The 12,879-nt window shown below is 49.3% G+C and overlaps 1 protein-coding gene across 10 annotated transcripts in view; it reads left to right on the top strand.

The window, feature by feature from the left end:
- Positions 1-12,879, top strand: part of LOC140901666 (uncharacterized) — a 51,334-nt gene that overhangs the window by 18,047 nt on the left and 20,408 nt on the right. For 6 of the 10 annotated variants that reach the window (XR_012155922.1, XR_012155923.1, XM_073320904.1 and 3 more), the window contains exons 22-34: positions 489-615; positions 1,569-1,768; positions 2,207-2,419; positions 3,192-3,337; positions 3,879-4,006; positions 5,204-5,336; positions 5,714-5,846; positions 6,498-6,653; positions 7,137-7,263; positions 7,619-7,866; positions 9,583-9,745; positions 10,263-10,345; positions 12,102-12,262. Coding sequence is in view for 8 of the 10 variants with exons in the window: in XM_073320904.1 (XP_073177005.1) it covers positions 489-615; positions 1,569-1,768; positions 2,207-2,419; positions 3,192-3,337; positions 3,879-4,006; positions 5,204-5,336; positions 5,714-5,846; positions 6,498-6,653; positions 7,137-7,263; positions 7,619-7,866; positions 9,583-9,745; positions 10,263-10,345; positions 12,102-12,262 (2,018 nt within the window). In the remaining 2 variants the exon portion in view is untranslated. Of the gene's footprint in view, positions 1-488; positions 616-1,568; positions 1,769-2,206; positions 2,420-3,191; positions 3,338-3,878; positions 4,007-5,203; positions 5,337-5,713; positions 5,847-6,120; positions 6,187-6,497; positions 6,654-7,136; positions 7,264-7,618; positions 7,867-9,582; positions 9,746-10,262; positions 10,346-12,101; positions 12,263-12,879 lie in introns of all 10 variants that reach the window. The other 4 variants (XM_073320908.1, XM_073320905.1, XM_073320906.1 and 1 more) reach the window with 4 other exon arrangements.

The following is a 12,879-nucleotide window of genomic DNA, read 5'->3' on the forward strand; positions in this document are numbered from 1 at the left end:
CACCCAAGTAGAATGAGCTGGGACTGGAGAAGAGCAGGTGCCTTGCAGCAGCCAAACATGAGCCAGTCCCTTTCTGTGTTAAAGTTTAAGTCAATAGGCAAGTTGATGGATTTCCAGCAAATGGGTCTGTGTCCGTCAGTGAACAAGGTGGGGCATATAGGGATGGTACTTTCCTCCCTGGCGCTATAGACCACAGAATTTCCCCCCACTTCTTGTCAATGGCATATTTTTTCCATTGATGGTAATTCACGTTAGGAGCTCTTACGTCTTGTTCAGTGTTATCCCTCCATCGGTTCCTTGGCTGGCCATGAGGTTGGGCACCATAAGGATGTCCGTCCGTGAAACGCTGAGCTGATCTGTCCTCCATCATCCTAACCACATGTCTTGCCCACTGAATGATCACAGGGTTTAAATATCCCCCCTCCCCCATCTCCTTCTGCTGCTCCCTGGGAACGTCACATTATCACCAGTTCTTATGTCCCCGTCAGGTTCAGTGAATCCAACCATATGCAGGGGTGGCTCCTATTGTGGGCTCCACACAGGGGTCCCTTCCATGTGTCCAGGTGGATATTATTGTCCGGAAGGATCATCCAAGTACAACACCGCTGAGCAGCTGTGAGTATGGAGCATTCTTGGTGAAGGGTCCTAGCAGCTCTGTATACTCTGAAATCCACCTGCTGTAAAATCAGAAGGTTTTAGTCACAACCTTCATGCATTTTGCAAACGTTTCAAAAATATTTTCCGTCATAATCGCAGATTTTGAAATAGTAGGACGTAAACTATTGGGGCCAGTTAGGGTGATCCTCAATTTGTAGCAGTCAGCCTGAGGTTGGGGAGGGGAATGGGGCAGGGAGAAAGAATTTGGCCTGATGAGACCCCTTTTAAATTTGCACTGAGCTAACCTCTGAATTTTTATTTTCATTGTTTTGGAAATTCATTCTGGGAAGCTGTAAAATGTAGATTTGCATGTCTACATGGTATCAGCATACACATGCAAAACAGAGTTTGCGTATGAGCCATGACTCTGTAATCCAGAACTGTGTGCTTAGAAATGTCTGAGCATTTCCAAGGGTGCCAATTTAAATGGTGCTTTTGCAAATTTAGTATGATGTGTTATTTTCACATCCAGTCCAGTATTGCTAGTGCAGAAGGTCATTCTGAATATATCTGTGCAAAGCATCACTCTCCATGTAGTTCTAGGGTTTAGACAGCTGTCGGTGCATTGGCAGCTGCTTTCAGGGAACTGTGTTATGGTGAAACTCTGTTTATAGTGTAGTGAGAGAAGCTTCACTGCATTTGAATGGACTTTCACTGATTATATAAAGACACTTCACTCCATTTGAAGCAGGTTCCATTCTATCACTTTTCTTAAAATGTAGCAATTATCTTCTCCCAGGTAGGCATTTAACTGCTGCCTTCCCAGGGGATTATCTCCTCCCTCTCCTCCTCTTCATTGCCTGTATCCTAGGATGCTGTGAAGACTTGTTCCCTTCCAGCCTGGCCACCAGGAGTTGCAGCCAAGTGCTTTTCCCATTCACCTTGCTTCCTGCCTTTGTCTCTCCCTTTAGGTGTGTGTTCCCCTATTACTGCCCCCCAGGCAGTGCCCATCCACTGCTCTGCAAGGGAGGATACACAGCCCTGAATGTGACCGGCCCAAGGGACTCCTTTGAGAAATGCTGCAGGATTTGCGATCCGGGCACCTACCGTAGTGACTCCCTCATCAGCCCATCCTGCGAGCCCTGCCCATCAGGCTTCAGTTGCCCACAAGGTAAATGAGCAGGGATTCCATGGAATAGAAAGCTGGGGTGATATAGGGGACATGGCTGTCTGTCTGGGTTGTGGGAGGCCTGGTATATTACAAGGGATCCCGCTGTGAATCTGGGTGTTAGAGGGCACTCAGGACTTGCCAAGTGACACTGTTGGCTTTCAGAGGAGAGGAAGACTCATCTTTCAAAGAGCTGATGGCAGGTTTCCACTGGGATCCTTTGTTAAGCAAGCTGGGCACATTAGTTACTTGTGCAGGGCATGGAGAGCCTCACGCATACACCACACTGGGTGCCACTGGCTCCATCTGAGTTGAATAATTTCATCCCCTTGACTGTCTCCAGCATTGCACTGGGCTGGGTCCTTCCCATTCTGTTCAGTGTTTCCCCAGTGGAGGGGACAGCAGTCTCTGTGTCTGAAATGCCCCCGTTGCTTTCCCCAGGCAGTGCAAGTTATCTCCAGCAGCCCTGCCCCAGGGGGTATTACTGCCCTCTCCGGGCACCTGCACCCATGCCCTGCCCCCCAGGGACCCACGGGAACAGCAGCTTGGCAAAGCAGCCCAAGGAATGCCATGCCTGTCCTGCCGGCTCCTTCAACCACCTCTATGCTCAGACAGGGTGTTTCCCCTGCGGGAGCTCTTCCTTCTCACAGCCAGGTGAGTCACGCCCTGTGTAGGGGAAGCTGGCTTGCTTGCTTAGAGAGTGGTGGTAAAACACCAAACCGTTGGCCTCTGTGCTTATTATGAATGACTTCCTCAACCAGGAACACGACAGCCAACTGGGGCCTCTGTGATGCTCTGTGTTTGCCTCCCATCCCCAATGGCCCCCTGGTCTGTCCTCCAGCTGAGACTGAGTGCACGGCCTTCAAACCTGCCTCCTGCCCCACACAAACTGTGGAAGCTGAGGGGATTTAGTCCCATGGGGTACAAGTGGGAGGGAAGAATAGATAACAGTCTGGGGTCTGCCGTGCGGCATAACTCTAGCATTTCAAGTCACCCCTAGTGGGGTGGGACCGGTGATCCACAGAGCCCTCAGCTGGCCCCATCCTGACCCAGATGGTTCAATCGACAAGTTAAAAGAGGGCTTGTCTATCTGTCACTTCTGAAAACCCCCAACTGGGCCCCTCCTGCCGCTCAGTGCAAACGATCCTGCCACAAGAACTTTTCTGATGATGGAGTTGAGACTGCATATGGCAGCTGAATCAAGCTGTCCCTCCACCCCCCGCCACATAGCTGTATCAGCCTTCCAAGGATAAAGTGACTGCGCACTTGGGCATGTCAATAACATCACAGATATGGCATGAAGCCATGGGGAACAGATGACATGGGAAGAGTTCCCTTTTTGTGGGCACAGTTTGTTCCACAAAAGATGCTCCCTTCCATTGATTTGAAACCTAATTCCATGACACTGTTGCTGCTGTCTCCAAAGGGGCTAGCAGCTGTAGCTGCCATGGGCTGAACCGGGCTTTTCAGGAGTCAGATGGCTCTTGTGTCTGCCAAGCAGGGTACGTTTACTATGATGAGAGAGGCAAGAAAAATTCTGACACCAACAGTGACCAAGACTGCCAGCCTCAGGTAAGATTGCTGCAGCACAGCCCTTGTGCCCACTGAAACTGAATGGCTCAGGGGATGGGTAATGTAACACATGGGAGGATGGTGCAGTGGTTAGAACACAAACTTGGGACTCAACAGTCTGGGATCAATTCCCTGCTCTGCCACAAAATCCCTCTGTGACCCTGGACAAGTCTCTCTGTGCCTCACTTTCCACTCTGTGAAATGGGGATAATACTTCTCTCCCTTCCCAGGGTGTTGTGAGGTGCTTATGTACTATGGTAACAGAGGCCAGATCTATGGGACTTATGTCTCTGGGGTTGTCATTATGGCACCTTTCAATTAGAGCTGGTCGGAGAACTGTAATGGAAGTGAAATCGTTCTTATTCTTCCTCCCTGTGTTCTGACCAGTGTTTTTTGTAACAGTGTTAACTGGGTAAGAGGTTACCCTTCCAATGCTGGAGTTTGGCTGTTGGATGGGGTGGAGACAGTTCAAATGGTGCCATGGCCATGGTGTAACTGCTTGACCCTATCTCACATGTGTGTGCTCATGTTGTTTTTGCAGGTGGAGGAGCGCTGTGCTCCTGGGGAAGTCCGTCTGGCATCCACACGCAAATGCATTTCCCCCGAACTATATGACTGCTCTCCCTTCTGTGGTATGCTGGGCGGAGAACTCAGTGCAGAGTTGGGCATGTAAGTCTCACTCCACCTTCCTATTATGAAAACTCTGGCTAGCTCAGAATATCGGTGATGGCTTATGTAGCCAGTTACTTCACACTCAGTTCATAGTTTGAATCTGTCCCAGATTAGTTGTGGATGAAAGTGGTGTGACTCTTGTGTGGGCTGTGTGAAACAAGGTGATGTCCTCAGCCCATTTCCTAACTGTAGAAGAGCCCACATCACAGCTGGCCTCTTTGTAGGAAAGTTCAGTAGTGGGCCCAATTGTTGAATGGATCATGGAGAGTGAACTCCAATCAGTCCCACCCTAGAGGGGGCTGGGGAGATGGGGGCAGTGTCTCTCCCTGGCAGGGCTGAATGGGTATGAAAACTTTCCCTTTGCAGGACTTTTTCTGTGGCTAAATATTGGCCTTGGGTCTCCAGCTCCATTCACTAACACTGACTTCACTCTGCTAAATGAAGAACCATAAATACAAGGCATTCACATTTTCAAAAGTAACTAATAATATGGGTGCCCAACTAGAGACCTCTGAAAGGGCCCTGATCTTCAGGGGGCGAGTGAGCAGCACTTTGAGCTGTCTTAAGTTGAGCTCTGAAAATCTTTGGTCACTTTTGAAAATTAAGACCAAAACTGATGATGAATTCAGAGTTCACTCCTCATTCATCCTTTTAATAGAGATGCTTCATTTTTGGTCTAAATCTCTTTCATGGTTTCAGGTAGAGGCTCTTGAATATAGAAGTCAGTCATTATCTGTAGGACATTATCCTTTTCTGTGTGGGTGAACTACTGTACCTCAAAAACTCCTCCAGAGAGTAAAAAAGTAGATTGCATAGAAACGTAGCGGGAGAGCACTGAATCACTATGTGCGTTACTCTCAGCAAAAAGTCTGGAAGGGATACAAACCTTATGCTTCAGGACTTAAACTAATGTCTATGAGAGACCAGGATGAGACACAGGTCAGAGGGCAGCTTATCCCGTGTCTGCCTGCTGCGGGGTTCCTTTGAAGCACCTGGTACTAGCCACTGTCGGAGATACTGCAGTAGATGGACCTTGCATGTGATCAACCCTGGCAATCCCTGTTTTCCATTTTTACAGAACTGACCACTTGACTGTACAGATTATAGAATAATGGAGCTGGTCTGACCATCTACATCTTGCAGCTGCTTTCCCAGTGACTGTAAGTAACCAAGACACTTTCTCTCCTTGGCAAGGTGTCGTTGTGAGCAGTACATCTCTGCCGAAGAGCTGTGCGACCGAGAGTGCTTGCTGAACACCCCACAGATCTCTCTGAGCCTTGGCATCCATTCAGAGCTCCTCCTGAGTGTTGAAGAAGGAGAGGACAGAGTGAGTAGAGACAGGCTGGGCCCTGCTCCCCAGGTGATGTGAGGCTGGAGAGAGCTAATAGATTGCAGCCAGGTAAGGGGATTGTGCTGGGTTTGAAGGCAGGGTGTTGGTGTAATGTGGAGGAGCCAGACTGTGCACAGAAAGGAGGAAGTGGCTCCATATTGTTCAGAGGACATGGAATACGGCGTAGGTGAGAGGATGATGAATCCTTGTTGAATGGTAGTGACTGAATGTTGGGGGGAAGAATCACTAAGACAGATATAGGCAGATTAATTAAAGGTAGAGGTGGCCCTGGGACATGGGAGGTAGCCTGATTCCAATATTAATAGTATCACTGGTAATTCTCTGTCCTCCTGAGGCCCTGCTCTGTTTTGCAGGAGGTGACAAACATTCTGGGCCCAGATGAACATGTGCAGAAGAGTCAGCAGGTGCATTTGGTTCTGTTTGGCTCCACTGGGGTATTTGGTTTCATTATTTCCAGCACAGACATGCTGGATACATTCCTCACAGGTGAGACATGAAAACTCAGGAAAGATGAAGAGTCAGCAAATGGACTTAAGTTTCCTATGAGCTACATGGGGCAGAGGGAATTTGTTTTCAAATGCTCCACATTACACAAGGGAGTCCTCATTTTACAGGAAATCTTGAATGTGGCCCTGTGTTCAGAGGGACATGAATTGGCTGCACTTTCAAACCCCTCGGGCACCTGGGAATTAAGTAGTTGATAGTTATGAGATCACTCCAGCCTTCCAAGAAACTAGTGGAGGATTCTTTATCTTCACAGATCAATGCACTGACGAGAAAGGGCCTGATGCTCCTCTCCCACCGGCAGATGTTTGATTTCAGTTGGGTCAGTCCTGGTTGACACTGGTCTCAGTGAGAGCAGAGTTGGGCCCCAGAGTAGGGTGACCAGACAGCAACTGTGAAAAAACAGGACAGGGGGTGAGGGGTAATAGGCACCTATATCAGAAAAAGTCCCAAAAAATGGGACTGTCCCTATAAAAATGGGACATCTGGTCACCCTACCCAAAAGCAGAAAGATGGGAGGGAAGTGGCTTTACATTGTCGAGGGGTAGATGCTGTCTTATGCTGCCTCTTTGGCATGTGCTTTCCTGGCAATGCTCCCACTCCTACCCTCTTTTTCTCCACTGCCTGCCCCAGGAGACTTTTGGTTGGATCTGCCATTGCAGAGAGTTTGGCGCAGTGAGCAGACTGTCTCCTACAAGGACACCCATCCCTTACCCTGCATCCCCAACCCTATTGTGTGTTTGAATGTGGGAGATGCCATCCTTTTCCAGCTCACCATCCATACCCGCAGTGAGTCTTGTCGTGTGGATTCGTATGCTATCTACTCGTCTGTCTAATCATCCTATGTGCCTAGACCCACCACGTGTATGACTGTTTACCAAACTATGGGCTGGTACTGCATGCCTGCATCTCTTCTACATGTCCCCTGCCTTTTTACCTTTAGACACCCCTGACTGCAGGGGACTCCTGGGTTCTATTCGAGATTCTGCCACTGGCTCACTTTGTGGCCATGGATATGTCACTTAAATATTGTTTTAATTTTCCTGTCTGTACAATGTGGATAAAAGTACCCCCCCACCCCCGATTGTGAGGCTTCGCTAGTGTGTGTGTGTAAAGCATTGTGAGACCCTCAATGCTGTAACGTGCAAAGTATTATCATTAAATGGTGTAATACCCCTTGGGTCCCACGCATTGCTCAGTACAGTGCAGCTTGATTGCATCCATCCTAACCAAGTGGCTCAGAATTGCTAACTCTGTGCTGCTCGTTCCCAGACCGCACTTCCAGCCACTACCCCATCTATCAGAAGGAGCATCTGTACAACAGCAATCCTGGCTGGGATTTTGGTCATTTCCGAAGACTGGACCACCTTATTCGGGAGACTCACCTCAACATCTCCAGGTAACTCCTAATGCTAATGTGGACGGGAACTTAAGACTGAGTGATGTTGTTATGATGAGATATGTTGTACGTTTCCCTTCTTCCTGGAGGAGGGTGGTTCCTTCAGTGAAAGGTTAGGTCTGTGGCAAGGAGCAGCATGTGGAAATCCAGGACTGAGGGTCTGATGCACCGATCCAGCACTGAGGGTCTGATGCAGGGTCTTTCCGTGGAAAGACCTCCCATTGACTTCAGTGAGCTTTGCATCAGGCTCTGAATGAGAATGGACATTAAGTCCTCCCAAGAATGGTTCTTCCAGATAAGGCATTTAGCTTTCGGGCTGGAGAAGCTAGTGACTAGATCCTAACACTAAAGGCAGTTGGATCTGCCTGTATTTCCTCCTTCTCTCCTTCAGGTTTGCCCATGTTTTCCTAGATCCTGGGAGATATGTTTTCAGGGATAGCACCATCCAGGAACGTATCTTGATCGTGGTTGTGAATGAGGAGAACATGGGCTGTGACCCTGTCAGCGCTTCCTTCCAGCCCTCCTCTCCATACCAGCTGGCCAGGCATGGGGTTCTGAAACATCAGGCACTAAATTTAGCCCCTGACTGGGCAACTATCTCAGGTACAGCAGTCAAGGCAAATTGATACTTTAAACCAAAGGAGCTTGTTGGTGACTTTCCTTGTACCTGTGTGTGGGAAATGAGCTCCCATTTGATACATACCCTTTTAATAGGGTTCTCTTTCCACTATCCAGAGAGAAGGACTTTTATAGGCATCATGCAATGATGGGCCAAACCTATCCCTGGTGTAAACCCCTTGACATTAGTGAGATTGCTCCAAGGGTTAATTTGGCTGTCCCAGTCTACTCATGTACCTCCTGAAGGGTCAGCTGTTGTAATTCATGGGGAGCATCCCCCAGTAGCCTCGCCCTGCAGAGAGACAGACACATTGAGCTGAATATCGTTCGTGCATGTGAATGGCAAGCTACATTCTGCAAGCTTCCAGAAAGCCCAAATTGTTAGCTGGAACAGCCACAACAGGGGTTATTTGGTCCCAGTGGGGCAGAAGTTCACTGACAGTGAGGAGGTGCTCGTAGAACTATGGCCTTTAAGGGGCTGTGTTAGGGATGGAACGGCACCATGCACTTCATAGCCCTTCAGTGGTAAGCCCCTGCCCCTGCAGGGGATCTTGTTTATATTTTAGGTAACGGGTCCCCATAACTTTCCTCTTGCATCAATGGCAGAGACTTCCTTCTCGTTCACTCACCAGTCCATCCCCAGATGCACCAGAGGGACAAGGGTGCTTAAGCCCATCAGGCAACAGCTACAAATGCTTAAACCAGTCTGCCTCTCTGGAAATAGCATCAAGCCCCTGTTCTCATCAGTACCCTTCCCTCCTGGAGCCAACCCTCCCAAGGCTTCCTGCTGCCCCTAGCTAGGAATAAGCCTGAGGCAGGAGTGAAAGGGGGGAGATACCAAGAGCAGACACCTTCCCCTCCCTCCCACCCCCAGTCCCCATGGGAGGAATGCAGGTAATCAATGGCTACCTTCCCCTCAGCACCAGCATGCCAATTGTTAGTGTTTCCTGATAAAGTGGAAGGAAATAAATTCATTGTAAAAAATTTAGGAAGGTCTGATCTCAGGAGCACAGCTCTGGAGGGGGCTCTCAGAGGCCTAGCTCTGTTATCCCTCAACTAGCCAAGAGAGACAGCAGAAATATGCATGAAAGTGCGGCCCGCAAGCGTGAGCACCAGCTTCCATCATCAGCTTCAGCTGTCCGGGCTGTACGCCCCTTCCATCCACACGCATGCCAGGCCTACAGGGATCATTCCGCAGTCCTCCCTACCTGAGTGTGATTAGTGAAGGTGGGGTGGCTAAATGTTCCTCTGGGCTAGGTTGGGGCTAAGGAGAAAGGGAGTGCTTAGCCAATGGGATGGAGGTTGCTAGATGTCCCTGTTATTGGGTATGGAGAAGGCAGTGCCCCTCTGAAGCATGTCAGTGGTGATTGCCGCATGCCCCTCTTCTCCCGGGCATAAGAAATGGTGAGTGCCCCTCCTGCTGTGGATGCTGGAGGCATCGGTACCAATGGAGGAAGGCAATGGGATGCTGTTGATTCCATTTGCAGGTGGCCTTTAGGGTTTTCCTTGTTGGATGTGCAAGGCCAGTCCATCACTAGGTGATACCCTTTCCATGATTCCCTGAATTATACACTAGATAAAAGGGTAGCCCAGGCCCCAACCATTCTGCACCATGGTACCATCCCAGGTACTGTGGCAGCACTCAGCCACTGATGCTGACACATAGCTCCTTCACCCGGCCATCTTGCCTGGTCTTTCTAGCAGTGCTTTTTGTCCTGGGCTTCTTGACGGTTATGCTGATGACCCTGGCTATCATGCTGAGGCCCCCCATTTCCAACCCCAGTCCTATGAACAACTGGAAGCCACGGTGGAGGAGCCTGGGTGAGCCACACATCCCACCCGAGTACATCCTCATTAAAGACAGGTGAGTCTGTCCGCATGCTGGGACTCCACTAGCTCTGGAGCTTACAAATAGAGGCCTGCAGGATAGAGTGCAAGAGCAATAGAGGAAACAGGCTTCTTACTGCACAGGCCAGATGGGGTGCTAATCCCTGTTGCCCTTTGGCACTGCGCTCCTGTCCAACATCACAGTCTGATGGCTCCTCAACTCCACAGAGATGAAACTTCTCTGCTTCCCCACAGGGTGGTGGTTTCCCATATTGCACTCCAGAGCGCTCCCATTCTCATCTCCACTGGCATCCCCTGCACGCTGCCATCACCTCACTCTTTTTGCATGAATCCCTTTGCCTGGTTCTCTGCTCCATACCCCTCTTACTCCAGAATCAACAAGAAAAACGTTAATCTAGCGTCTGAACTGGACTGGTGACACTGCAGCTGCTGCTGCTACTAGGAGCCTGCACTGGCTTGTGAGTGGGTGCGTGGAGCGTGTGTGTACTGCTCCACCCATGGATATGCATCACACTCTCTTTTTCTCCCTCCAGCCTTCAGTTCTATGAAGCCCTCGGTCCCCAGGGTTCTGGAAGAGGAGCTGATGGTGGAGAGAAAGGAGTTATCCATGGTCCAGGTAAAGCCCTTTATCAAAGGCCAGACTCTCTCCTTTTGATTTGTTCATACTCATTCCCACCAACTCTGTTTTGTTCTGTTCTCATTTGTGTACCACGCCCATACCATAGTATCCCAGTGCCTGCACACTTGGAAACTCATGCTGATGCCCATACATTTGTGGTCACACACTCACTCAGGCTGCGATGCACTGACGCTCAGAGACACAAACATTTCATAGGTTCCTCCTTCCATTCAAACATTTTCTCTCTCCCAAGTGCGGGTCAGGAGCCTGCCAGCTGTGTAATGGGTTTAAGAGTCCCCCCCGGCCTCAAACTGAGGAGGCTAACTGCCCTCAGGGTATCTGAGGTGAGGGAGAGATGCACAACATTAATAAGCAAAGCCAAGCTCCTGGAAAATGAGGGCCCTGTATTCTGCTGTTGGCTCATATGTTCTCTGAGTGCCCAGCAACCTACAGTCTTTCTTCCCCTCTTTCAGTGACAACATCTCAGAGGTGATGGGCTCAAGGTGTGGTTCATGCTAATGCAATAAGCTCAGGGCCCAGCAGGTGGCACCATCTACTGGCTCTGGGAACTGTTGTGCTGTAAAAAACTAAAACTAAGAGCCGAACAGGACACAATGGGCTGTGAGAAGATTCCATATTCTGTTCAGCAAAGGTCCCTTAAGTTCTGAAAAAACAGCACCTGGTGTCTGTGCTCTCTGCCTGTCCTTTTACTGGCTCCTGTTCTAAGAGAGACAGGATGGCTTTGTCATTTCCACTGCCACACAGGTCCTTGGATCCATGCATTCATTCTTTCACATCTCCTAAAAAACAATAATAAATATATTTTTAGCATGATTCCATCTAGGCGCTGCATCAACAGTCCGAACATACTAATATGCAAAAGCTGCTGTGGTATAAACCGCACAACCCCAATGGTAATATCAGAGAATGAATGACATTTAGCACTTAACTGGCACTTTTCAGCCACAGGTCTCAAAGCGCATTACAAAGGCTGGTCTCTTTTAACTTGTGGGAGAGATCAGCAGAATAAGACACATGCAGGAGATGTGACTTAAGGACACACGGGATGTACAGGGCTGAGTTATGAAACGACTGTAGCTGGCCGTTTATGCATTCCTTCTGCACTCCCTCTGAGACTGGGTTTCTGTTCTCCAAACAAGGAAAGGCCAGTGGTGGTGAATCCAATGAGCTTTGTAAAATAAACGTGCGATTCATCGGAACATCACAGCTCTCCTCTCACATACAAAAGTATCTGACTACATCACCCGTATCCACAGATCCATGAGGGTCTCCCTTTTCATTTCAGAAGACAGATCCACTGCGGGTTCTTAGTTATTAGAACCCTCAAAGCACTTTATCCAGGCACCCTCACGGTGGGCTTTATCTTTCTCTGATCCATTCCCTCCAGGTCTCTAGCATCAGTTCTGACCCTCACAGTCTTGCCATTGTTAGGTAAAGGCCTTCTGTTCTGCAGCCACTTGCAGCTCCAGCCATGTGCAACAGCCTCCCTGTATCTTCTGCCGCATCGACTCTCCTCTCCTTTCCTCCTCCACACCACACTTCTCTCTCCCGCATTACCCTTTATTGCACTCTGTGAAGCATGCTGGGATTGGTATTAAAGACCTGGCCCAAAATGAAATGGTGTATCATGAGATCATAGCCACTTAGAGATTCAGCTGATGACTCTCAAGGAGAGAAATATCTTCAGGCCTTTCAGTCAACAATGGGAAATGAGAGGTACTTTGTGTTTCAGGCGAGCAGCCCGCACTGAGGGACCTGGAAGATTTCAGCGTCCGCACCCTATATGATAAACTGGAGGACCAAAACCTTCACCTGGCTTCTCAGATGGCAAAACACAGGATGGATGTGTTGGCCTTTTACAGGGGGATCTGCCAGAGGATCCAGGGGCTGATGGTCAGTATGGAGAGGAGCTTAAGGGAGGGGATCTCAGAACCTTGGAACTTGTAGCATACATAGTTTACGGGGTAGGAATTTACTCAGCATAGCTGCTGTGTCTGAGGAGTCCCAGTAGCAGCAATGGCCAGAGAGACATGCAGCTGGGCAAGAGATTCCATCCTTCTGCACTCATCTCATTGTGGTTAGCGATGCCTTTGTTACCTCTACATAGGCTAGACTGCAGCAGCATGCTCTACCTGGAGCTACCCTTGAAAGGCTACCAGATGCAGCATACAGCTGTCCGCTCTGTGAGCAGGGCAGACCAGCAGGAACATATCACTCTGCACCGGCTACCAGTCCACTTCTGGGTGAAGATCAGGGAGCTAGTGACTACAGAGCCTGGAAGTGCCCAGAGCCCACCTCTCTCAGGCAAATGCTTCCCCTTCCACTTCCATGTAGCTGGAGTCCCTTGGGTGCCAAACGGCATTTCCTGGCTTTCACTTCTGGAATTTGCTCCCAGTGGAAATACCTCTGAGCCTGATCTTGGCTAAATAATAGTGCAGTATTGGATGAAACTCTTTGCTCCAGCTTTTTGCTACCTGTGGGCTCTGGATCCCTGGTACTTAGCCTATTAG

Source organism: Lepidochelys kempii, chromosome 22, assembly GCF_965140265.1.
Source record: "Lepidochelys kempii isolate rLepKem1 chromosome 22, rLepKem1.hap2, whole genome shotgun sequence".
Lineage (NCBI taxonomy): Eukaryota > Metazoa > Chordata > Testudines > Cheloniidae > Lepidochelys > Lepidochelys kempii.